General features: G+C 40.5%; 1 protein-coding gene across 1 annotated transcript; it reads left to right on the forward strand.

Moving 5' to 3' along the window:
- Positions 1–1656: 1656 nt before the first annotated feature.
- Positions 1657–26910, forward strand: SPMIP4 (sperm microtubule inner protein 4). Its single transcript, XM_063391357.1, is given in 15 exon segments — positions 1657–1693; positions 1696–1805; positions 2459–2466; positions 3620–3734; positions 3737–3761; positions 5594–5673; positions 13262–13749; positions 20922–21106; positions 22214–22273; positions 23618–23662; positions 23665–23741; positions 23744–23762; positions 23987–24120; positions 26099–26199; positions 26379–26910. Coding segments are annotated over 15 exon segments (2016 nt in total).
- Positions 26911–27635: the final 725 nt, after the last annotated feature.

The raw sequence follows: 27635 nt of genomic DNA on the forward strand, positions 1-27635 counted from the left end.
GAAGGGAAATTCCACTGGGGTCTGAACAATGTGGACTCAGAACTGCATTGCATTATAGAAGCCCAGAAGTTCTGCTGGAAGGAAAGTCTGATTTCTGTTTCTTGCGCACTTGCAGATTATGCATCCACAACTCAGAACATTTTTCTCATTGTAAGCCAGTTGTACTTGAATCTGAGTCATCAGTGTAAGATTCCCGTAGTTTTCATATATCTTTCATAGCAGACCTACCCAATACTCTGTAAACTCCCAGAATGATAGAATTCGTTTAGGTTTTTTTCACTTGAATATGCTATATCAACTCCTTTTCTTCAAAAAAATATATGGCCGAAACTCCCATACATCCTGGCAGAATAACGTATTTCAAATATTTTAAAATTAGTTCCCTATTCTAATAAGGCAAAGCAAAATCTTTTGCATTTTACTAACGTATGCCAGAGAATAAAAGGACTTGTTTTAATATCCTTTTTGTCAAAGCTTTGTCAAAGCTTTGCCAAAGTCAGGACAGCAAACATATACCAGTCAGATGAATATAAATTGCTCCTTTCTCCCTGAGACTCTTCTCAGACTCTTCTTCTCATTTTAAGGTCCATATCCAAAAGCTAGCAGATCATTACGTACAGAGCAACACAGAAGTCTTAAAAGTACAACTCAAATTGTAAGGAGGTAAAACAAAGGTCTCAGCCTTCTTCACATGGTGAGACATAGGTTTTTAGTCAAAACAAGTCTTGTCACAGTGTGTGGAAAGGAGAGTGAATTCAGTGCTTCCCTTTGTGAACTTATCTAGCCATTATTATTCACTGTGCTTGTCATGGAGCAAACAGGTTCCTCAGTGCTTCCTCAGGATTGTCCCAGAAGAAGCAGGCACAGAGACAAGGGAGTGCTCTGCTGGCTCTTGGTGGATGGGAAAGGAAGCAGTAGTGCTTCTTTGTCTACTTTGTCCAAGACATTGATGGTGTTTTTTTAAGAAGATTCTTTGTCACTGTGAACCAAAGCTTCATCTGATGGAAAGTAAAAGTCCTGGTGCTTTTGGCTTGCACAAGAGAGCAGCTCAAAGCAGAGGCAACTTTCTTAGATATAAATGCCTGCATGAAGTTCTGGAGAGCTCAGGAGCTTATACTGACCCAATGCAGCTCCTCTCCTCACAAACAGCTGATCAAAACAGTGCTGAAATATAAATTTGTTCATGAAAGAAGGACAAAAGCATTTCCCCTAAGCACAGATGTAGAGACAAAAAACAATTAAGGAGAAAAGTATTTTTTATAAAAGCATCAAGGGATTAATGTCCTTTTCAGAGTGGGACTTCACAGTGAAACTGAATTCACCAAGTGAGACTTTCTGTGCATAAGTCCTTTTCTCGGCAAGTCCAAACTTTCTGCTCTTACATGAAAGCTTATTTCCAGCTTCTGTTCATCATTAACAAAAAGCAATTGTATCACACCTCTTTATTCTGCTTCTTTGCATTTTGTTTTTGTTTTATTTTGTAACCTGGTACAAATAACCAGTAGCAGTAGTAAAAGCAGCCACTGTTTCTTGTTGACACTTTCCAGAATTAGGCAGAACTCATCTGTTTTCTCCTTAGTATGGAGTACATAGATGCAGTAACAAGTTCTCTGGTATTTTCTCCTGCATCTTCCCCTAAAAGTTCAAATATGAAACATGATGCTACTGCATAACCTGCCCCAACACTACCAAAAAATGAGAGACCTGAAGTCCTATCAAGAGCCTCCAACTCTAATGTACTACTAACACTCTTTCAAAATCCTTGCTTGTCCCACTGTCTCAAAAGACAGCTAAGAACAGAACTTGTAAAGGAAAACTATTCCATTAGAAGTATTTGATACCAATTTACTGTTACTGAAAGCATTTTCTCATGGTTATGTTTGGTTGGCAAGACACATTTTTTTTCCTTTTTCTTTAATGAAACAAAATATCTTCTACTTTGTGTAATAGTCTGTCAGTTCCCCAGGAAATATGTTCATGACAGCTGAAAAGAGGACTGCTAAAATAAATTATACTGTGGCTTTAGCATTCAAAATCTCATGAAATAATTTTCACAAATAGTAAGCTGAACACATATATTGCATTTCTGATTTGGAAAAAATGACCATATTTCACAAATCAATCACCAACATCGCAGTATCTAGTCCTGTTTTAAACCTCTTTTCCCCTAGATGACAGTTTGACCTAGAATTACTGAAATAAACCTTTAAATTAAAATTTAAAATTAAAGGAAATGTGCATTTAGATTTCATAATCATCAGTATGTAATCAGGAAGTTTCAGGAAGTTTCAATGAGTTTTTACTGTATTTTACAGGCTCAATTATACTATTAGCTGGGGGGCCGGATATGGCAGAATTCCTGCAATTTTTAAAGGTCTGGAAAGCTGAACTTCAATGCTGCTTGGCACTTATGACATTTTTTTTTTATCTAAATTTGGTTTTTTTCCATACATAACAGATTCCAGAGTGAGCCTCAAGTCCTCCAGTGTTCTTTCATATGAGATTTTATCTCTGTTGTTAGAAAAATCAGGTCTTAGTTTCCATCTTTCTGGCAGCCTTCTGGTTTATTACTATTGATAAATTCTTTTATTATTTGTAACCTCTCCTACCCACCATCTGAATTCCAGGGAGAATACTGTGATATTATTGGATTACCATGCTTATCAAACTGTGTCCTGATGCCTTCCACTTACATATCTGCCCTGAGGCAAGTTTTTGTGGTATTCCTTGCATTGCAGGAATTTGGAGAATTTCCATCTGCACTCTTTGAACTATTAATAGGCTTGGAAGTTTACTGAATTATAAACCTGATCTAAATTTTAATGACTATCCAGGAAAGAATCATATTAACTACACAGGATACCCAGAAAAAGGAAAAATTAAGTAATGCAACAGCAAAGCACCTTTCAGATGACAACTATATTAGAACCAACTCTGAAACAAAAACCATAAATACACATACCAAGGTTGTAACATTCTTTTCTTTGTGACCATGAAAATCTGTAATAAACAGGTAATAAGCTACATTTTTCTGCTACTGTAAACACACACATGAACTCACCAATCCGTATGGGAAAAGATGGTTGCATGTTTTACAATATCATATGTTTTTGAAATGTTACTTTTTTTCCTAGTCACATAAATAAAAATAAATAAATAAATCTAACAGTTCTTCTCAGCTTTAAAAAATAATTCATCCATTAATTTTATTACATTATTTTCTTGGACGGAAGTATTTGTTACCAATATTTGCACAGCCAGAAGGTGCCCCTGAATAACCAGGAGCATGTACATATATTTGAATAATGCAAGGCTGTATATATACACAAATAAATTATCCTGTGTATTTTACCTTATCATCAGATAGTCAGATTCAGCATTGATATCCTAAAATTATCTATAGCTATTTATCAGTTTATTGAGAAACAGTTAATATAAAGAAATTCAGACAATCTCTAACTTCTCCTAGTGACAGTTCATCCTAATAGCATTAGCCAGAATAAGCTGAGTAAATCAGACATGAAAATAGAGCCAAGTTGTCATTGTTTAACAGACTTCAGGTAACAATCACTGTTGCTGCTATCAAAAGACGTTTTGGTTTTGGCTTTTTTTCTTTCAGATATAAAGAGTTCAGGAAATTCCTTCATTGCTGCAAACTTACCTGAAGAACAGAAAGGAAGCATGGAGGAATTGCTCTACATGTACTGCCAGAAGACAACTGAGCAAGGGAAAAGGATCTCCGTGAACATTTTTTAATGGATGTACACCTTATGATAGTGGAGAATACCCTCAGCCAACATAGGCTAGACATATACTTCTCTCAGTCAAAACATTTCAGTGAAGTGCTTTCACCAAGAGAACCATCAGGCAGTGAAATGTTGGACAGCAATTTAGACTGAGATATACAAATATCTGCATGGGCATTTTAAGCTTTTTTTTTTTTTCCACAATGCCCTAAATATTAATGTGGAAATATATTGGTACTCACAAATCTCTACACAGTATTTTGCTGAAACACTTGAAGTTCCAAATTTCCATATTTATTTTTTGCCCATAATTTGATAACTATTTACTGTTGGCTATTGTCCCAAACATCCTTCCTGAACTTAAAAGATTTCGCTTTTGGCCTAATTTACAGCATCCACAAATACCATAGGCATAAACATGAAAAGTCAGTGCTCAGCTTTTTCAGAAAGCTGTTGTAAAAGAAGAGATATGTCTAGACAACAGCTGAGGAGCTGCTCGGGAATGCTTTTGGAATTAGGGCTCCTTTTCCTAGATTCTAACCACAGCCAATTTGTTCTTTAAAATATACTGAGGTTGGTGCCACTTCCACTGAAACCAGTTCCAAGACTTCTTTTTCTTCATGACAGCCTAACTTTAAAGAAAAGAAAAGAAAACAAAACCAAAAAAAACCCTGACAACCTGACTAACTGAAAGATAGGCAAATGATGCCAAATTTCTGTTGTTGAGACACTCAAGTAGGAATCAGATCACCATTACTGACTTACAGGAAAGCTTTGAAAGCAGAGCACACTGCTTAGGGCTGACCCAGAAAAGTCCAAGGATAGCCTTCAGTCCTGCAGCCTTTCCTGGACAACAGGAATGGAAGATGCAGACTAGAATGTTAAAGAGTTAAAACATAACTCAAAGACTGGAAACCTGCCTTCTTGTCCTTGTTCTCCTCTGTGTTATCATGAGCTAACTTTTAAGTGAAATGATCATAGAATATCTCCATTTGGAAGGGACCCATATGGATAACCAAGTCTAACTCCCTGCTCCTCACAGGACTAATACTAAACTATGACCAAGAGCATTGTCCAGATGCTCTGGCTGACTTGGTGCCATGATCATTCCCCTGGGGTATCTTCTCCACTGACTGGTCATCCACACAGTGGAGGACCTTTTCCAAATATCCATCCTGAACTTTCCCTGATGGGCCTCTCTCACATCCTATCATCTCTGGTCACTAGAGACAGGAGATCAGCACCTCTCCCTCCACTGTCTCCTTTGAGGAAGGTGTAGACTTTGTGGAGGTCACCCCTCAGCCTTCTCTTCTCCCAGCTGAACAAACCAAGTGACCTCAGCTGCTCCTTGTAAGTCTTACACCTCTCATCATCTTGGTCTCCTCCTCTGGACACACCAACAGTTCTGATGTCCTTCTTACACTAAGGCACCCAAACCAGCACAGAGTGCTCGAGGTGGGGCTGCACCAGTGCAGAGCAGCACAGTCACTTCCCCCTCGCTTGGCTCACTGCACTCTGCTGGATGCACCCCAGGGTACAGCTGGCCCTTTTGGCTGCCAGGGCACTCTGTTGGCTCATCTACAGCTTGCCATCAACCCAAACACCAGATCTCTTTCCCCAGGGCTGCTCTCCATCTGTCATCACCCAATCTGTACATATAACCAGACCATATAACCCAGGGGAGAGTCCAGGACTTGCACTTGTTAAACGATACTGATGGGACTTCTATGAGTTTTGATATTATCAGTCCCCTGAGAAATCAAGACAAAACCATACCAATCTATTTGGATTTTTATAAGGAAATAGAGCATAAGCTTTACCAATTCATGTGTTTTCTTTGCACAGAGGCCTTTCATCTGAACAATACTATGATGTCAATCAGCTGACAAAAAAAAAAAGTGACGTGTGTATGAATTATGAACTCTATGTTTAAATTTTCAGTTGACCATATTGTGAAGTTAGTGAATATTGCAGCAAACTGAATATTAACTCTACTCTGATGATATGAAGTGCAGCTATTGAAAAGAACAGGGCATATGCCTTTATTAATATTCAGCTCTTTATTAAAGTGATCAGCTCATTATTAAAATCATCAGGAGGATTGCAAAGTCCGATCGGAGTTTTCCACACTACTGCAGCCATCTGAAGGAGCAGGTGCTGTCCCAGTGGATGCTGAGTCCTTGTTCCCATAGAAACAGCTGGCAGTTCTCTCTGGTCAACCATCAGAAGGCAGAGCAGTGGCAGTCAGCTCTTTGCCCTCAAGGAAAAGTTTCAAGAGTTCCCATTCTCTGCATCAGCCAGCTCAGCTGGCCAGTTCCCATTCCATTCAGGCTCCTCACAGGTCATGGCCAATCTTCAAACCAGGCCAGGAGGTGCATCCACTCCCCGCTCAGCCAGGGCACTATCCAATTCTCTTCTGACGAATCCAGCTTCCTGTCCTGGGTTGCAGTTACCCCAAAAAAAACCTCCCAGGATCCACGGGGGCGGCCCTGCCCTATCTGCATATCCAAATGCATATGCATTTGTCCTGGTCATAGCCGAAGTTACTCTTGCTAAATGAGGTAGTTACAAAGGACAATAGGGCTATCTAGGTGTGGGCAGCTTCTTTTCACATTTCAATTAGGTAGGGAAAAGTTGCCAGGCAACTTTCCTTCAGGGCAGCTCTCCCTGCTCAGATTGTCTGGGGTGTGGGGGGGTGTTACTCTAGCCAGGAGAGGGTCAGTTGTGGGGTGGTTGTTTTTGTTGTTTTTTTTTTGTTTGTTTTGTTTTTTTTGTTGTTTTTTTTTTTTTTCTTTCGTTCCTAACACTATGATATGAAATCAAAGGGCCACGTTTTGTAAAAAGAGATTAGCTAGTAACAAAGGACAGCAAACACAGTCAGGAAGGAAATTCAGAATATAGTTGTGTGCCACTTCAGTTTAAGTAGCTCTTCAACAAGGATCTCTGAGTTTGCTTTATAGGATGTCGATATTTATCAACTAATAATACTCAAAAAGATTAGCATTTTACTTGTTAGAATCCAGATCAAACTGAAGTAATCATGACATCATAGGTATTTCAGTCCATTTTTCTCATACATATTTTTTTATAAAAGTATTTTTAGAGGAGGTTTGTCGGGGATTATTTTCCTCATTGGTGCTGTTCAAGAGGTATTTGAATCAGTTTGGGTGCCTGTGGGAGTTTTGCAATCCAACATTTTGCCACTTGATGGCACCAGCAAAACACTTGATCAAACTACCGGGATTTTGGATTAAGGTAGTTTGAGTATAGATGTAAATTCTTCAAAAAGAGAAAATGAGCAACCTCTTATATCAGCATTGATAAGTATATTAGAAACATGAGAATAATTCTTTGATGATTTCACAATTAACTTCACAGGACTGTGAAGTGCATTCCTCATGACAGTTGCTCACCAGAATGGATCATCCAGATACACAGGCTGAGGAAGAGATCACTGCACCTTTCCAGGGATTTTCCTCTTTAACAGGAAGCAACCAGGGACTGCTGTGACTCTATGCCCTTGTACCAGCTATATAAGGACGAAGGAGATTTTACAGCAGTGGGTCAAATTCTTCCCCTGTACACACTGAAAAGTACATAACCTTGGACTCTGAATATTTGATCAACAGATCATTAAAATGCTTTCTCCATTATTATGCTCTTACATCTTAAACTGAAATATGTTGAGCCTCTAAAAACATTTTCATTTGTCATAGTTTAAGCATTTTCTTCCCCTATCATATTCTATTTTTTTTGATCTTTAAAAGACCTTTAAATTGAAAGGAAGAATATATCCTTTAAAACAAAAACTGAAACACACAGTGAAAAAAGTCTTCCACCTTCATAGTCCAAGGTCTTTCAGAGCAAATATTCTTCCTGCCATCAGGAACTATTAAATGGTGACAGCCACATGGAATCTTTCCTGAAAAATACACTCTGAGTGGTGCTAAGCAGACCTACCTGGGAGCTATTAACACTCAGTTTATTTACCTTATGGCCTGTGAGGGCTCCTTTGAGCCATTACTGTCTTTTGTGGGAAATAAATTACAAAGTATTACAATAACTCATTACACTTTCATGGAGCAGCAATGCCTTTGCCTTAAGGATGAACACTATCTACCCTTGTGCAGTTCTGCACACTGGAATCAATCACTGACTGGGTGCAGATATGCTTTGCTAAGTGCACTGGCAGTGGGTCACATACATATACCCCCTAGTCAAATGAACTGGAGAAAAGTAGTTGCCTTCTCACTTCTATAGTGTAATGGGTCCTCAGTTCACATCAAACAAGACCACAAAAATTGGAAAAGGCATTAAAAAACACCTTTCAGCCACTGCCAAGAGCCTTAGTTATACACACACATCAGGCTAGAGCATTGAGCATTGGCAGCTGTCCTTCCACTGACAAGGCACACTAATAAGGTTTCCAGTAGGTTTAGTGACAGCATAGAATGAATGAAAATTGTCCTTTTTTTTTTTAATTTTTTTTTTCTTCCCTGTTTATCATGCTGCAAAGTATTCACATTCCTCTGGCTGTCATGGTGGTTCCCAGACCTGCAGATTCCTGACCAAGCAGATTTTAAGGTTAGGCAAGATAAGTGACTCCCTCCCTTTGCAAGAATAAAAGGCTGCAGAGAAAGTCAATTTAGACATTTGAAACAATTTATTCTCCAGTCATAATTTCCTTTTTAAGATTGGCAAGAGTGATACATCTGATTCTATTAATAATTTAGACAATGCATGGGAAAGTAACAGAAAAGAGATACAAAATGTTCTCTGGCCTGATCTAGAAAACAAGGCGAAGGTCATGAGGCTCCCCACACTGCATCCCTTTCAGGCCAAAACCACACTTGAGAAAAGAAACAGATCTTTAGAGGCCCCTAGCACGTGTCAGAGAGTAGGAAAGTAGTACTAAGTGGGAGACTCTGATGAAGGTCACACGGGTTACAGTGTGTACCTTATTACTATTATTGAACAAGTGTATCTCTCCCCTTAATGCTCTGACATCATGAGGGAAGCTGCAGAACTACTGCACAGAAGCCAGATTGTCCATAAGGATACTCTCTCTCATGTGAAACTTGATTTATGCCTATTTTATCTAAAAGTGTTTGAAGAGTGCAAACAGGGCACTTGTTTCTAGGGAAATGGGATGGTGTTCATGTGCACAACTCCCTGGATTTGTTCTGGGCTTTTCCAAACTGGAAGGATAAATCTCTCCTCCATAAGCCTTCTTTTCAATAGACAAACTCCATATGCTCTACGGACTGAACATAAAGGGGCAGATGGTAAAATACTGAGCACCTGTTTCTTGTGCGATACTGGCAGACTCCAGCTAAAGTCTAATAGAACTCCAATGAAAACAGGGCCAAATTTAAAAATCTGCTAATATCTTACTTCCTTTCCAGAAAAGCTCTACCTTTCCTCTTTCTCTTCTGCCTTCCATTCTGGGCGGCTTCAGGCTTGATTAACCAGTATGAGTTTTAAAAATATAACAAATATTCCAAACAACCATATACCCTACTGTCATTATTTATGTGTATGTGTATCAGCAATATGTCCAATTATTGCACTGTAAAATGTGCAAGTCACCCTGTAACACAACAAAACAGAAATTGAAAATACTTCTTAGTATTTCTTTTCAATTCACATTCTGTTACAATAATACAACTGTGACAGAACGTGAATTGAAAAGAAATACTAAGAAATATTCTACATATCTACAGCACTGGTAGATATACACCAATTCTAACAGAAGAAATGGAAAATCTATAAGAATTAGCTATGGGATAAAGTTTCAAAAATTGCTGATCTGCAAGTATATCGTTTCTATAAAGGTTTCTCATTATTAAGACAGATGCAAAGTTTGAATTAGAGTCCCAGCTCATTATAAATGTAACAATATACAAATGGTTGCCAGAATTCAACACTTTAAGTCCTGTTATCTTTGTAGCATCACACATTAGAAGTAGATCTTTTGTTCAGCTCAGCTGAGGCATGACTTATGCTGGCACAGCAATCTGTGAGATATCACACCTCATGTTGATTGCAGTGAGTCCCATAGCATCACAGCACAGATTTCACAATGAAGTGCATGACTTCTGTATCTTGTATGAGAATGTGTGAATCATATTGATTTGGCAGTTGATATTTATCTTTAAAATATCCACGTTAGTATGGAAAGAAATAAACACACAACTGTATTTAAACTCTCTGTGTGAAGGGACTTATTTCCTCTTTGTAATTCTGCAATACTTATCTTTATGGAGACCAATTCAATGACGGATTGGCCCACTTGCACCCTGAGTCACAGATCTCAAGTCAAGAGAGCTTGGGTGCAGCTCCCATGTCACAGCTATGTCATTAACCAGGCTGCTGAACAAACCCCAGCCATGGGAGGAAGAGAGCTCCCACAGGAACTGCTAAGACTGAAGGATGGAATCCCTGCAGGGCCTGTTAATATCCCAACAGTTCTATGTCCTCAAGCTGAGCAAGGAGAGGAGCCCTGAGAAGTTACTATCATCTGCTTGGAAATTAATCTGGGACATCCTTCTTCTCACTGAGGAAAACATGGGGTTTAAGCAACATGCAGATTTTGGTATAAAGCTTTTGAAGAAACAAGAAACATTGTGTGACAATGTACAAATGATAAAGCTTAAAAAAGGGCTCTTGTCTGACAACATGTGAAAAAGGCATATTGTATGTGTGGCTCTACGCAGATATTTACTATATGTAATCTGATAGATAGAAAAGTTATACTATATTAATATTAGAATAATGTAGTGAATGTAGTTTTGTAATTAACAATAAGTTATAGTACAATAGAAGCTGTGTATGTGTGTTATATTTTTTTGCTCAAGAAGAAAAATTCCGCAGCACAGAGATAACATTCACAGAGGCCCCTAAACCTTACAGAGGCCTCTAAACCTTCTAGTGAAGAAGAATTTATGGCCTCTTATCCACAGAACCTAACTTTCTCAAGGACGTATGCTCTCATGTGTTCTTTTAATTAACAGAAAGCTTTTGTGACAAGAAACAGCTGAAAATTACTTGTTTTACGTAAGATATGAATAGTCATAAACTGAAGGCTTAAAAAAGAAGACTTCTCTTTGTTCTGGGCCCTTCTCCTTCCTAGCCTTTGTCTGGGAGGGAGGGGGGACAAAAGCCCGGGCTACCTTCTTTGCTCTTGTCTCATTATTTGTCCTGTCTCTGAAAACTTTTTTTAAACTTTTATTATTGTATTAATATTTTTGTAACCAATTTTTTATTCTTTATTAAATATTCATAAATTTCAAAAAAACGAGTGATTGGCATTTATCACAATTTGGTAGCAGAGGGATGGTTTAAAATACCCCACTGTGGGTGCTGTGGGAGGATTAGAGACCAGGAAGACGCGTCCCGCCTGCATTAGGCGGCCTCGGCTCTGTTCCTCGCAGAGTACCCCAGAAAGGGGTAAGATCCAAGGACAAAGGGAGACAATAAGGCAAAGAGAAGGGAAAGAATTCCCTAAAAACCGCGGTAACCAGCTCCTAACATCAAAGTGTACACGAAGAATAAAGACCCAAGGACAACGGAGTGGTAAGAATTGCTGGGATTGGGGGGGGCAGCGTTTGGCGCGGAACGGGGGCTGAAAGTGTGTGACTGAGAGGCGGGCTGGGGTAACACCCGGACCTTCCAAGCGAGTGCGGAGTCCCCTACGCTGCGGTTCCGTTGTCCCGCGAGGGAGACGGCCAGTACGGGGACGAAAGTGAATGGTAAAAAGGAGTGAGAGAAACCCCCCCAGGGAAAAAGGTGAAGTGTGTGAAAAAGGGGACCCTAAAAAAACTTTTGCTGGGATTGAGGAATTATTCCAAGAGCACCCAGGGTTGATAACCAGCTGGATTGGAGGAAGCAATTCCGAGACATCCAGGGTTATATTAAATTCTGCAGAATCTATGAAATAAACCCAAGAGCACCTGGGGTTGGGAAGGGAGAACCCCCAACACTGCCAGATTGAGGGTTTTGTGAAGGGCATTGATAACCAGCTGGATTGGAGGAAGCAATTCCGAGACATCCAGGGTTATGTTAAATTCTGCAGAATCTATGAAATAAACCCAAGAGCACCTGGGGTTGGGAAGGGAGAACCCCCAACACTGCCAGATTGAGGGTTTTGATAACCAGCTGGATTGGAGGAAGCAATTCTGAGACATCCAGGGTTATGTTAAATTCTGCAGAATCTATGAAATAAACCCAAGAGCACCTGGGGTTGGGAAGGGAGAACCCCCAACACTGCCAGATTGAGGGTTTTGATAACCAGCTGGATTGGAGGAAGTAATTCCGAGACATCCAGGGTTATGTTAAATTCTGCAGAATCTATAAAATAAACCCAAGAGCACCTGGGGTTGGGAAGGGAGAACCCCCAACACTGCCAGATTGAGGGTTTTGATAACCAGCTGGATTGGAGGAAGCAATTCCGAGACATCCAGGGTTATGTTAAATTCTGCAGAATCTAGGAAATAAACCCAAGAGCACCTGGGGTTGGGAAGGGAGAACCCCCCAACACTGCCAGATTGAGGGTTTGTGAAGGGCATTGTCTGGCCAGGTTAAAGAGTGTAAAAGTGTGTGGAAAGTAAAAGGTACCTTGTAGTTGTGATTGTTTTGTTGTGTGTGAGATTAAGTGAAAAATAGAGTGGAGTGAATGTGGACGAATGAAAGTATAGAAAGTGTAGATTTTTTATTTTAAGCTTTATTATAGTTCCTCAGAGAAGGTAAATTGTATTAAGAAATAATGTGGGAGAAAGGAGAAAAGTAGTTTTTGTGTGGGGGTAAAAGGGAAGGTGAACAGAGACAGGGATGGGTAGAATAGAGAAAATTTTGAAAGAAAAGGGATAGAAGTCCAGTGGGGAGAAATCATCAACAGAGATACCACCCTAAGATCGTCCCTTGGGAGTTGCATTGCCGGCTCCGGTGGTGGTGCCTGTCTCAGTCCCTGTGCTTGCCCCAGGTTCTGGCTTGTCGCTTGTTTCTGCCCCAGTTTCTGTCCCAGGCACGAGTCCGCTGTTCGCAGCGGCAGCCCAGCCGGTTTCCCCCCTGCCCCCCTCGCTGTTCGCAGCGGCGGCTCAGTCGGGACCGGCACCCCCCCGGTCCCTCCGCCTGCCGCTTCGGGACCGGCTGACGCTTCTCTGCAGCGACGGTACCCGGCCCCCACCCCGGTCCCTCTCGCTATTTTCCCGCAAAGGCTTTTTCAGCCTCATTCCCAGTATTTTGTTTGTTTGCTAGTTTGTTTTGGCAGCGCTGAGCGTTGCCGCCACTGCCTTGCTTTTGTTGGAAACGGCGAGTACGGTCGCCATGAGCCACGTGGGGGGTGGCCGCGTGGTGGCTTAGCCGACCCTGGAGGTTCCCCCTCCCCACGGCGGCGGTGGCAGCAGAGCAGCTGGTTCCCTCTCCCTCCTCCCCCCCAGCAGCGGCGGTGAATCCCCCTCCGCTTGCGGCGCGGGGGGGGGGGGGGGGGGCTTTTCCCTCTCCCCTCCCCCCCTCAGCGGCGGCAAGCCCCCCTCCGCTTGCGGCACGGCGGCAGCAGGGCGGCTGGTTCCTTCTCCTCCCCCCCAGCGGCGGCGGGTTCCCCCTCAGCCCCCCCCCCTCCCGTTCGCGGTGGCGGCGGGGCAGCGGGCTCCCCCTCCCCCCTTCCCCCTTTCCCGGCGGCGGTTCCTCCGCTGTCGGCGTGTGGCGGGTTGGTCCGGTCCCTAGCTGCCTCAGTAGCGATTCCAGCTCCGGTGGTGCTGGGCGACTGCCGGAGGCGGCTGGACCCGCCAGCATGGGCCATGCGGAAAGCGCGGCCGCATGGAGGAGACCGGAAATTGCTTCCCCTTCGGGAATTCCGGTGGCAGCCCACTCCCTGTTGGGGAAGCCGTTCCCTTGGAAACCGCAGTCAATGCAGATCTTCTCAGGAAGAAAGGGAGAGGGGCGGCCGCACAGCCGTGCCATGGCAGAGGGGCTGCCCAGTGGAGGCGGCGGCGCCGAGCCGCGCGTGGGACACGCAGCTCCCTGCCCGCCCCTCCTCCAGCTCGCTTATCAGCGCCCGCAGCTGCCCTTTTCCTTATGACCGAGTGACTCGGGTCATAGAAGTTTTAAAGATTTTTTCAGTATTTCTCATGCGCTGGCCTTCAGTTTCTTTTAAATCGGTAGCCTGTAAAATTCAGACAGCGTGCATGTGTTCTGGGATGTTTTAGGAAGGACTTGTGGTTTTTTTTAGAGGAAAGGAGACAGTGTCTGAAGCTGTGCTTTTTTAAATGACTGCTGCTTGATGTGCTAACATTTTTTTTTCAAGCGTTTTTCACTTGGTGAGAGAGAGCTTGGCCATGTGAAGTCAGTGTTTAGTGCTTTTTAAGTGTCTCTTCTACAGTTGATGAATGAATGTGTGTGAAAGTTGAAGGAGGAGGAGTGAAGAAAGAGAAGTATTAGTGTTCACTAGATTATTTGCTTAGTCTATGTTATATTTTAGAAGATGCAGACAGGAGGAAGAGTTGGAATTTGTGGAAGGTACAAAAGCAAGAAGAATTTGTTTGGTAGATATTTCAGAGAGGCATGGTGTAAGTAAAGATGTGATGGAGTGCAGGAGCAAGAAGAGACTTTTGCCTGTCATCAGGGATGTGGTGATATAGAAAGATACCAGAATTTAGATAGGAGATGTTTAGTTAGTCCCAGGAACAAGGAGTAATTTGTTAAGATGAGAATTACAAGTGAAATTAGAAATAAGTGTGGCTCCAAAAGATGAAATAATTTGGCAGACCAGGAAGCTAAGGTGCAGCAGAGAATGAAGCTAAAAGGGTCATGTTAATATTAACTCCAAATAAGGAAAATTGAAAATTCCAGAATTTAGTGAAACAGAGGAAAAAGAATTGAAGGAGATAAGAGGTAAACCAGATGAATCAAAGAAACAGAAACTTCTTGATAGAAGGCAATTACTTAATAAAGTACTTACTAGAAAATTATTAGAAGACATGCATCAGAAAACTCACTGAGGTACCCAAGCTTTGTGTGATTATTTCTTAAGAAACTATGAATACATTGGGATTTGTAGAATAACAGAGAAGATAACTGAAAGATGTATAACTTGTCAAAGGATAAAATAAAAAGATAATGAGGAGAACTACACTGGAAGGTAAGGAATTAGCCTTTAGACCATTTCAAAGTATCCAAGTAGATTTTACAAAACTTCCTCAAGTTCAACGATGGAAATATATATTAGTAATAACAGACCATTTAACTCATTGAGTGGAGGCAGTTCCCACTGCCAAGGCTACTGCTAATGTGGTAAGTAAAACCCTTTTGAAACAAATTATTCCAAGATGTGAGATGGTTAATAAAATAGATTCAGACAGAGGAACACACTTTACATCAAAAGTGTTACAACAATTAATTCAAGCTTTGGGGACCCCAGGCCCAGCAGCTCTGGCTCTGTAAGAAAACCCTAACAGAAGCTGTGAAGCAGCTGCACCAGGACCCCCCCCTGACCTTGGGCCCCTCTGGGCATTGGGGTCTAGGAAAAGAATTAATATCTTTGTCCCCAAGAGGGAAATCCCAGAAGCCCCAGGGTGTCCTTGGGGAAGTGTTCCTGAGTTCTGCTTCTGTTTGTTATTAATGCTGGGGTTGGTGTTGTTTGTTAACCTGTGTATACACACCAGAAAGGAACTATTATTATAGTCCCAGATCTTCGCCTGAGAGGCCCCTAATTTTCAAAATTACAATAATTCAGAGGGAGAGAGTTTGAATTCTTCATTACAAGGGTGGCTCCAGCTTTTCTGTGGCAGATACCTGTCTTTCAGACTAAGACAAGACCATTTTTTTAGTTATCCTGTAAAACTTAGGTGTGATATTTATAACAGTATTTTAGCATTATGCAGCTTGTATTCCAAGATTTTGTTAAAACCTATAATCAATTTAATATGCTGCCATTTCTGTCAGCTATATAGTGCACACACAGATAGATTATGTGTGCCAAAATGCAATTCAAAGGAATTATAAATTGCACCATATCAAAATTGTTGTGATTAATATCTCTAACTCCAAAATGAGAAGGTCCTTTTCAGGTATTGCTGGCACTGAGGCTGCGATCCGGACCAGGGAACGAGGGTGGATCCACGCCAGCAGAATCAAAGGACCTGTGGAAAAGCCTAAGGAGTGGACAATATCATCAGAACCGGGTGATACGAAATTAACCCTAAAACGGGAATGAGAAGTGATGAACTGGGGAGATCCACATGATCCAAGAAACATACACAGGATCACACCAGATTGGGAAGCTAGACCGAGTTTGCACCAGTGGTTTCAAATATCACCTGGGAAAACTTTGAGACACCTCCGGTACCCTCCATGGGGAGGATACTGCCACCGCAGACAGGAAGATCAGAAATGTTTCGGACAGAAAACCCCTGTAATTTTTGGCCTTAGCCTGTGATTTATATAAAGAGGAGGGTGAATTACAACCTCATATATTGCCAAGCCAAATACCCTGTTTGATTCACCCAAATACTGGACATGCTGGTTGGTTTAAATGTGTTTGAGCTGTGGGAAAAATTGGTACTGTAGTTCACACAAACGACACTCTCGTTGCATGAAGTGTAGAGTGTCACCTGAGCCCCCTATCCAAGCAGAACTTGGAGCTACTGAAATATTAACTTAGTTGTGTGGTTGGGAGTTATTAGTGCCTCTTGAATGGAAGATAGCTGAGAAAAAGTGGGAGACCACCATTAAAGAGTGTCAGAAACGATTTGCCTGGAAATTAGCCAAGAGAAAGTGACAATAGACGAGAGGGCAAGACCAGATTGGCCTCTATAATCGCCACCGAGAAGATCACATACACCTGCTGTGGGCTGCAACCCCATAGGCATGGGAGGTGGGAGTATAAGCCATACTGGACCTCTCCTTTTTCTGTCACTCATTCTCTGTTTCTTCATTTTTGAAATATTAACCAGGCCATGCTATATGGAAAGACACCGAGGCTCCTTCTTTATTTCTCATACTCATGTCAACAGTCACTGTTATAACCCTTCCAAATTGGGAAATTGCATACACAATGGGAAAAAGTATTGGATTGCTGAAAATTTAAGGGGAAGTGAATGCGCAAAAGGGGATAAATGGATGTGTTTCACCCACATTACTGGAAGTAAAGCAAAGGATTTGGTAAAAGAGCAATTGATAAGCAAACAGGCTAGGCCAACACCACCACCTAAACCTGTACCAATCTCACTGGATGGTTTGTATAAGAAATTGGAACAACAACTAGAGAAAGAAATAGATATTTCACAGATGGGTAAAAATCTGTTTGTAGAATTGGGAGAAAGAATAAGTAAAGAACTTAACATAACCAATTGTTGGGTCTGTGGAGGGGCCTTGATGTCAGAAGAATGGCCATGGAAAAGCAGCAGCTTAGGCCCAATCGAGCTCCTTAAGTGGAACCAAACAAGCATAAGGAGAGAAAATCGACCAGGGGGATGGATTTTGAGTTCAGTAGTTATAGGGGAAGAATGTCTTTGGCGTGAAGGAAAAAGCTCCTCCATGAAGTAAGAAAAACTCCCTGTAAAAGATACAAGGTTAGTAATGGAACCTCTGTATGGTGGGTCCCAGAAGAACCTACCATGTACTGGACCCAGAAAGAAGAAAAAAAGGGAAATTGTAAATATAATTATGAAATCAGACTTTTTCAGTGTAATGATATAGGAAAAAAATCCCTATGTTGGCATCCCAGAGATTTCAAAATTTTGGGAGAATATGGATGAACAAAAACTGGATTATTGGAAAGCACCAGACGGTCTGTTCTGGATATGTGGAAAAAAGGCATACCCAAAACTTCCCCCCCAGTGGAAAGGGAGCTGTACTTTGGGTGTCATACAACCAGGATTTTTTTCTTTTGCCTGGACCTGAAGGGGACCACTTAGGGATACCAGTTTATGAGGATCTAAAAAGAAACAAGAGAGACCTAATTGGAGGATTCCAAAAATGGGGAGATGATGAGTGGCCCCCTGAACGCATACTGGAAACGTACGGACCAGCCACCTGGGCACAGGACGGGAGTTGGGGATATCGAACTCCCATTTATATGTTAAATCGTATCATAAGGCTTCAGGCAGTCGTAGAAATAATAACAAACAAAACTGGTCTGGCAATGGAATTAATATCCAGGCAACAAACTTAAATCAGAGCCGCTGTGTACCAAAACAGATTAGCACTAGATTACCTATTAGCTGAAGAAGGGGACATTTGTGAAAAATTCAATACATCAGATTGTTGTTTATAATGGAGATGCTATCCTAGATATAGTCAATGATATCAGAAAAATCACCCATGTACCAGTTCAGAAGTGGGAATCCGTGCTAAGTACCAGCTGGTGAGATAATGTGCTAGGAGTAGAATGGTGAAAGAAACTAGGCTTTTTCCTCTTATGTGCTACAGCTAGTTTAATATTCTTTCCTTGCTTGATCCCTTGTTTTATTAGATTAATCACTAGTGTAGTTCAAGGTATGCAATTAGTAACCTTACATCAAAAGATAGATACAACAAAAACGGTGCAAAAGATTATGGTATTAAGGAAACAAAATAGAGTAGAAGACCCCCCTCCAAAAAGCTAGACTGATTTATGAAGAAAATGAACATAGAAGGGATGCAAGAGAGCAGTAAATATCCGCTCGAGCCAATTTATTATAACAAGAAAGAGGAGGGATTGTGAAAAAGGCATATTGTATGTGTGGCTCTACGCAGATATTTACTATATGTAATCTGATAGATAGAAAAGTTATACTATATTAATATTAGAATAATGTAGTGAATGTAGTTTTGTAATTAACAATAAGTTATAGTACAATAGAAGCTGTGTATGTGTGTTATATTTTTTTGCTCAAGAAGAAAAATTCCGCAGCACAGAGATAACATTCACAGAGGCCCCTAAACCTTACAGAGGCCTCTAAACCTTCTAGTGAAGAAGAATTTATGGCCTCTTATCCACAGAACCTAACTTTCTCAAGGACGTATGCTCTCATGTGTTCTTTTAATTAACAGAAAACTTTTGTGACAAGAAACAGCTGAAAATTACTTGTTTTACGTAAGATATGAATAGTCATAAACTGAAGGCTTAAAAAAGAAGACTTCTCTTTGTTCTGGGCCCTTCTCCTTCCTAGCCTTTGTCTGGGAGGGAGGGGGGACAAAAGCCCGGGCTACCTTCTTTGCTCTTGTTGTCTCATTATTTGTCCTGTCTCTGAAAACTTTTTTTAAACTTTTATTATTGTATTAATATTTTTGTAACCAATTTTTATTCTTTATTAAATATTCATAAATTTCAAAAAAACGAGTGATTGGCATTTATCACAAACATCTACCCATTTACAATAAAGACCCTTTGAAGCAAGGCCTGGTAGATATGCCTTTCTTCTGAAATACACAAGATTCTGGAGCTCTAGGTGAACCACTTAGATTAACCCAGTAATACTTACTTCAGGCATTTGTTTTATTTTTTATTATACCACAAAGAGCCATTAAGCAAATTAACTACTTTTTCAACCTTTGATATTTTTCTGACTTGGTAAAATTGCCAAGAGACTCCTAGCTAGGCTTAGTGATTAAATTTTTGCCCTTTAAAGTAGTGTTTTATTTTGTTTGCCTTTAAAAAAATAAGTCTCCAAGGTAAAATGTAAATAATGTATTAGCATGAATAGGTAATTTCTCTGCAAGTATAAACAGGGTATGTTTTCTGTTTTGCATTACTGATAAATGGATTTTTAAATTTTTTTTATGTACTAATAGTACATACCATTGTTAACTATTATACAGCTTATTGCACAAGAGTGTAGGAAGATAAATCTTTTTTTCTTCACTCTGTTTTAAAAAGACATTCCACATATCACATGTTCCTGATGTCTTTTCAGTCTTTGGCACCTGGCAACACAACACATTCCTCATGTAATGAGTGGTATCAATAAGAACACTGCCTGCACTGCTTACACACTGGTTAGTCCCTAATTGTATATTGACTGCACTGATTCAGATAAAGTGTGGGAGATGCAAATGAGAGTGGGTCACTTCAGGTACGCTATTACATTTCTTCCCTTATATAGGCTTGCCAAACCACCAGACACTTTGGCTAGGCACACTTCACCTGTATCTTATCTTTCCTTCATGAAATGAAAGGGCGAGTTGTTCCTCTCATAGCCAGAATTGCACAGTGCAGGTTCCTTGGCAATAAGCAGCATCAACCCTATGAGGCACAAAAATCTCTCTTGAACAAAGCACGCAATGACTAGGTTGAGATTAGCAGTGTTTACTTAGCACACACACTCTCCTAACAAATACTGATCTTGCTGACTTGCCTGTAGGCTAATTGGGTTTTCTTGGGTGTGCTGTTCATGATCTCGTTACCTAATGTGAATTAAAGTGTTTGAGAATAACTATAAAGCACAACTCTCTCTCATAAAGCAGATTTATGAGAGAGAAGCTACAGAAAAGTCCAGCTTGGTAAGACTTTGTTATGTCATGACACACAGCTCCAGGAACTGAATTAATCTGGCTCCTGTACAAGTCTATGAATTTGCTTTACTGTGGGAAGGCTTTTGCTCTCAGTAAGTTACTGTATGCAGCAGTGCTAATGTTAAAAGAATCCAAAGAGGGTGCTAGTGTTACTGGAATAAACCACTGCTCTAATTTTCCTCAGATTTCATGATTCCTCTGATTTTATTAAGTCTTAAATTACTCTAGCATTAAAAACTTATTGCTGAAAAGAACAGCCACTGGAACATGGGCACTCCATGAAATCCCAGTTCTTAGTATCCCATAAAATCTTCAGTTTAGCTTTATCCCCATTCCTCACAGAAATAAATGTCATCTTAGAGACAAATTTTGATTACACAAGCATAAACTCAGTTACTATTAATTGGAGCTGTGCAAGAATCTTAAATTCCCTTAAGCCACATAAAAGTAAATGAGAATCAGTACGATTGATCATGTAAAAAACCTGCAAGGGCAGCATCATTGGGAATTCTTTGCAGGGTGCAAGCAAAAGGGGATTAAAAAACTAAGATATCACCTTTTAGATTTTCACATCTCTCCCTGTCCTTGTAAAGTGTTATATTTAATCCAAAGCTCAGTGAAATGTGAAAAAACGAAATTTTCTTTCTCTCTGTCCTTCTTCCTGACAACTTAAACAAACCCAAGACCACTGTGCCTGCCAATGTCCCCCTCTCACCTCTACCCTACACACATTTCTAGGTACACCATGTTCCCAAACTTCACATCACCTGAGGGTTGGGACACTGGGGTCAATTCAAGCAGTCATCAACCTTTCCATCCCAGTATCTCTAGCAAGGCTTTTGACATGGTTGTTCTGAGGAAGACAAGAGGCAAGAGAGAACTCTGTTAGTTTACCCTTTATTCTTGAAACTTACTTAAAAACAGTGTGGCAGCTGTGACTCTTTTCTGCTGAAGTTTAACAGAATCTGACTACATCAGTGGTCAAGGTAAGCACCTTGGCTTAAAATAAAGCTGTATGGGCTGATAGTTACAGTCTCATGGAGGATGTCTCAGCACTGAGAATAGAAGCAACTCATGTGGCCCCCTTGTAGCCTCAGAAGACCACAGAGCTATTAGCACAGCTGCCATTCCCCACAAAAGCATCATGGATTTCTTACTGTGTCTGAGATCTTCTGCCAGACAACTAATTCTTGACAGCCCAAAATAGGTAAATAAAAGTGAAAAGCTAAATCATCTATGGGACCAAAAAGTAGCATTTCTGGGCCAAAATCATGCCTGCCATATTTGTTAGGGTCAACAGAAATACCTGTGAAATAAGAGCTGAATGATTTAAAACATTTTATCGCTACACAAACAGTAGAACAAGATCCAGAGAGAAAAAAGCAATTCTTCCTATCCCTTATGAAGTCTGAGATGAAACCCCAGCAGCATTTTACCCTGAGAGTGTTTTACATAAAATATTGCAGGAAAGGGGCATAAAATTATTGTTCTTAATTGACAGGCACTTTGTTTTAGAAGACTTCAAAGACCATCTGCATGAACTGACGAGGGGCACTTGGCAGCTACTGACCACACAGGGTTAGAGGGAATTTGGGACAGGAGAAAGCCAGCACCTCTGTGTGCCACGGCAGTGCTTGTCAGGAAAGGTTTGGCAGTAACTGAAACAGAAAAAGCACACTGTCACAGATAAGAAGCTTTTCAGGAAAGTAAAAGCTGATAATGTTAAGTGGGAGGTCAATTTGCATTAATTAGCTGCCATTCCCAGTCATCAGTACAACGCTGTACTGTTATTTATATAACTGGGTACATGAGTGATTTTTAGTGAACTATTTGTCCATCCAAACCCAAAATCCTTCCACAGAATACATAATGCTAGGAGTAGTAATTTTTAGTCAGTTTTCACTGATCACTGGTCAATTCAAGAAACACTAACCATGTGTGGAGGTGGACTTACAAAGCCTATTTTTGCACAACAGGAGGACCATCAGAGACCAAAATCTATTTCCAGCAAAGTTTAACAGGTTCAGAATTATCAGGTACGGAGAAATTACCATGGGCTCTTGGGGAATACTTTAATATCATTTGCTGTTCCCTCCATACGTTTTGACTTTCATGGAGACTGGGACACTCCAGTTCTCATGACTGAAGGAGAAATCCCTGGTTAAATACAGATAACCCAGACTACAGTCAGGTGGCTTTTACCAACAGAAGATTGTGCTTAAAAGCTTTATGTCTTTTCCAAATCTCTCCTTTACAAAACTCCGAGTATCTATTATGTAAATAATGCATCACTGTGAGGTAAATAAGGAAACAAGAGGCAGAATGATTGGAGAGAGATGATTGGAGAGATTGGAGAGATGACTGGAGAGAGAAAAAGTGATAGAAACAAGGTTGGAAACTAATTCCACTGCAGTTTCAAGACAGCTAGAAATAGTTACTCCTGATGGTGGCATTAGGAGCTCAGAATGAGCTAAACAATTCATTAAGCTTTAGTGTCTGTTGTTCCTGTTTACAAAAATCGTTCACAGAAAATACAGTAAGAATCTTCCCTGCTGGTGTGTGAATCAACTCAGAGCTCCTGCAACTGGCAATGGGAAGATGGCCTTCTGCAAAGGCAGCTTCTTTCTGAAATAAGATCCAGCTCTCAGCTGCTTGTCACCACCTCTTTGCCTGAGACAATTGGATTTCCAGATCTAGTAGTGCAGATGATCACATAGAGTACTTCCATGAAGACTTCTTCACACATCACTGGTTTAACTGATGCTGATTAAATAGCTAATCTGGTTTAATGCTGCTGAATTTGTACCAAAAGAGTGAAGATGAATTCTGTTTGCACATTCACCAGGTCAGTTTCCAAAGGTAAAAAAGACATTATCAGCAGCTCACAGAAAGCACCTCTTCCACCAGCACAGCTGTCTTTATAGTGAGCATTCATGTGCAGCTAAAAATGCAGATCCATCTGTCATTCTGATCAATGAAGACACACTGTTTACAGATGTGGCAATGGAAACAATAAGAGGCAGTTCATTTTAAGGCAGTTTATAATCGTGGCTACAAAAGAAAGCTTACATAGCTCTCCCTGCTTACTATATGTGACTGCCACGGAGAACTTGACTCCAAGTAATTTGACATGAGTTCAGCATAACTACATACCTCCTGAAACTTCCAAGTGAGTACTAATACTGCAGCAAATACATTTTTTCCACCAGATTTTACTTTTATTAGCATTTGCTAAATAGATAACTGAGGGAGAGGAACATGACCATGTTATTTCAAGTATTTAAAATAGTCTTTTCCATACAGCACACATATTTGGTTTATACCTTATCTATTTCTTCTTATCCTCCAACTTTCCATGTTTGTTGAATAAAATGGCCAAATATATTATCCAAATCCACTAAAGATAGTGGCCCTCAACCCCATTTTAAAGAGCTCAAATATAATTTTTCTCCAAGAATAACCAATATGCTACAAAACACTGAAAGGGCTCTGGAGATCACAACATATACAGCCAGGTCTTCACAGGTAAGCAGTTTTTATTAAATTAATTTAGTTGGGATAGAAATGTGAGATCACAAATTGTTAGCCCCAAAATTTCTCAAAGACATTGATTTTTTTGTCACTTAGTAACAAAGGACACATAAACCGTAAACTATCTGAGGTTTTTCAGGGGGAATTGTGGATTGTGGATTAGTTCTGATTTTCCTAACCCACAAAAATGTGTGACAATAAAACACATCTCTGTTTAGGAAAAGTTCCAATAGATCACCTTATACTGGGTAACTATTACATAAAAGCAGTTTGCAGATTGACTGGAGAACTAGGTGAAGACACAGATCTAATAAATACTGCATTTACTAAGAATCTCATGCTTCCACCACAAGTAATACTGGCAAGAGTATTATCAGACTCAGCTGGCAGAATTAAATCTTCTCTTTGACAATACTTAAGCACAGGGCAAAGCTCACTCTAAAGCAGAGGCAAAAGTTCAGAATACTAAATCAGTCCTGACACAGCTGATTGACAGAACTTCTTTAATGGATTAATGGCTTCTTCGAGGTTTGCAGGAGGTGAAGTTACCGTGATTATCTGCTTACTTCTTATCATTTGAAGTTGGCACCAACACACAACAGCAATTCAAAAGACCTTTTACCTTACTGTATGTGTAACAGTGTTCATAAAATGACTTGGCAGCTCTCATGTGAATGGGCAGCACTGTAGAGAATGAAATGTATTGGCTACATGTTCAGCTGCTGTTAATCAGCACAGTCTGACTCAGCAACTTACTGTCCTTATTGCACTATGTATTTGATAAGTAACTTATTACCATTGCAGACTACTGCTTCCTTACTGCTTCCTCCCTAACCATACAATTTAAATTTGGCAGAGTTTTTGTGATTTATACTCCTCTATTTGCATGAGAGATTTGTCTTCCTTCCTCCAGGGGGCATCAATAATATTAGCACACTCTATTTTAATGCCAAGATTTACACTTAAGGATTTATAAAACTATATTGAAAAACTCTGTGTTTGTTTTCTTCAACACTTTTTATATTCTCTGTGACCTGCATAAAAGGAAAAGATATTATCTAGATTAAATGCTACTCATGCAAGCAGAGCATAATATGGTATATAAGCACAGCAAATCAGGTCCAGAGTTGTGTTTTGCTAATGGATCATTACTTGTGATGGTTTTATATTCACAGCTCTGACTGATTGTGACTCTAAGCAATTGTAACTGACTCAGCAATTCTGCAGGTAAAACAGAAGGAACACATTCCTGCTCTGCTGGCTTTGTAGCACTTCCAGATTCAAACTGCACGGACTTACACAAAGCAGGGCAACTAAGTAAGGTGCTGTCATTTTCTTAGTTGTAGTCCAAAATGGTCCTGGATAAGAAGTCCCCAAATTGTCCTGATTTACTTCTATTGGAATAAAACAAATCCAAGTAAGGAAATCCCTTCTGATCTACATTTTATATCTTCTGATGCATTTACAAATTTCCAATAACTGAATCCCTGTATCTGAAATGGAAAAGCTGTCTAACATTTTTTTCAATGTGATGAAGAAAAAAAATGTTTTGCTTTATGATAATGAACACTTCAAAGAACACTTTCAACAGTTTGTCTCTGGAAATGAAAATCCAGACCAGCGCCTCACATAACTCAAAATTGAGTCCTTTTATTGCCCTCTGGCTTCCAAAGTGTGATTGGCAGAGGCCTACCCTGGGCCATGCTGATTTACCTGAACAACACTCATCCACTTAAAGCATACATATGTTGAATATCAAACACTGAGATTGTTCAGCACAGTAACTGCTGAAGTTCATTCTTTGGCTATGAGACTCAAATGTACTTTATAACTGAAAAGTTCCTTTGGCTCTGCACCAGCATCTGAAACCTCAACAATGCAAATGATTCATAAAGGTTAACAGTATGTGAGCAGTGGATTAAACTGTGGTTGAGAAAGCTAAAAAAGTCACAGGCAAGTGAGCATCCTAAAAACCACCTGCAACTGTTCCTAAAAGAAGTTTAAAACACACTGATTCACATCACCATTTATATTATCACTTGCATAATAGAGAGAAGAAGACAGATGCTTATAGAAGAAAGAAGAAAGCACAAGACATCTATACCCATTTATATCTTATGCACCGAAGTGGAACAGAATATTTTATTTTCCAGAGCATAATGAGTGACTCTGAGCTCCCTATATGACAGGGGCAGTAGTGAAGGTCTGGGCTGCTTCTCTTTGACCTCAAACTGTGCCTTTTCAGTAGTCACAGTCAATGGTCCACTAAAACAAGCAGTCCCTGCTAAGAGACATAGATGGCAGTATAAATCCTGCTACCTTCTTCATAGAGAAACACTTCTGCTGGTCTGTCACGAGTGAGACCTCCTGAAGGGTGCACTGCATGCTTACTTCAAGGTGAACATCCCCATGAATCCGTTCTGCAAGAACAGTACTCCTTCAGATGCCTTCACCTGTACTCAGCATTCCCACTGCTGCTGGGAAACCAGCTACTAAGGCACAATTCTAAGTCAAATAAAAAAAGGAATCAGCCTAGGTCAGCAGTGCAAAGTGACAGAAAGCACAGACCAGAAATGGGCTGTAAGCCAAGAGCAGGACACTCTGTCTCAGACATCCTACCAGAAAGTTCCTTATCTTGATTACAATAAACAACCTTCTGAAAATCACTGTCATGTTGCAAAAAGAAGCATTGTAGAGGCAGCAGCTTTCAGGAAGACCCAAATTTTAATCACTTCCAAAACCTGCAAGTTCACTTTCCTACAAAGACTTCAAGCCCAGATACTTGGATCAACATACAATATGGGAAACCCCAGTTAGCCTAAGTAAGCCAAGCTTACCACTGGCTGTAAAGCCTGAGGAAAGCAGAATTTTGTTGCAGGGACTTTGGAATCAAGAAACATGTCTGCCTGCATGCAGCCCAGAGGATGGGCCAAGGGAGACAACACTGCCTGAATGGATCCCTATCTGTGAAGTTCCTCAGCACCAGACAGCACTGATGGAGCTGCAACATTCCTTCTCTAAGACAGCAGCACAAAAACATTTATGTGATTCTGTAAAAGGAGAAAAAATCCTCACAGATTACACTATAGAGAGAAAGAGACACAAGAACTATGGTTTCAATGCTTTTTTATTTCTTTATTGACACATTCTTTTAAAAATGGAGCAACAAATAAAAAGAACTTCAGTACAATTTGTCTGTCCTTTCCCAGAGAACCATAATAAATTCAAACAGTGAAGAGAACAGCAATTAGAGTAGCCCAGGACATGTGCAGACTATTTGAGAACACTAGAAAAGCTTGAGCCAGAGGCTGTGAAAACATGACTACTCTAGAGAAATGCAGTAGTGGGATAAACACTGGTTTGGAAAGAGTTGGTTCATTAAAGGCCAAATGGAATAATAAATGAGCATTACAGTCTGACTAGGAATAAGCTTAGGGTGGGTATGACAAGATGATTTTTAATGTTCATTGCAGGGAGCTTCAGGAATAGCTGAGGAGAGGATCAGAAAAGAGCTGCTTCTGTTTATGAAAGGAGCCATGACGCAGTTGCCAAAAACAGCTGGGGATCAGAGCCACTGCCCAATAAGGCTCTTTGCAGGCCCTCCCAAACACCAAACTTCCATGTTAAAAGTTCCTCTGCAATGCTGCAGGCGGTCAAACACAATAAAGGCAGCACTGCCACGCACACACGGGAGCAAACGTGATTCTTATGAGCTATGCAGTCTCTTTGTCTGTGCCCAGCACATTCTCAAAGTCCCCATGCTCTAAGGCTGACTGTGGCCTCTCCAAACACATGTTCCTATGTCAGACTATTGTGGCTTGTGTTTCAGACTCTCCTCTCTCCTTTTTCACTCACTGTCTCAGACAG

Source organism: Prinia subflava, chromosome 1, assembly GCF_021018805.1.
Source record: "Prinia subflava isolate CZ2003 ecotype Zambia chromosome 1, Cam_Psub_1.2, whole genome shotgun sequence".
In the NCBI taxonomy this organism is placed as follows: domain Eukaryota; kingdom Metazoa; phylum Chordata; class Aves; order Passeriformes; family Cisticolidae; genus Prinia; species Prinia subflava.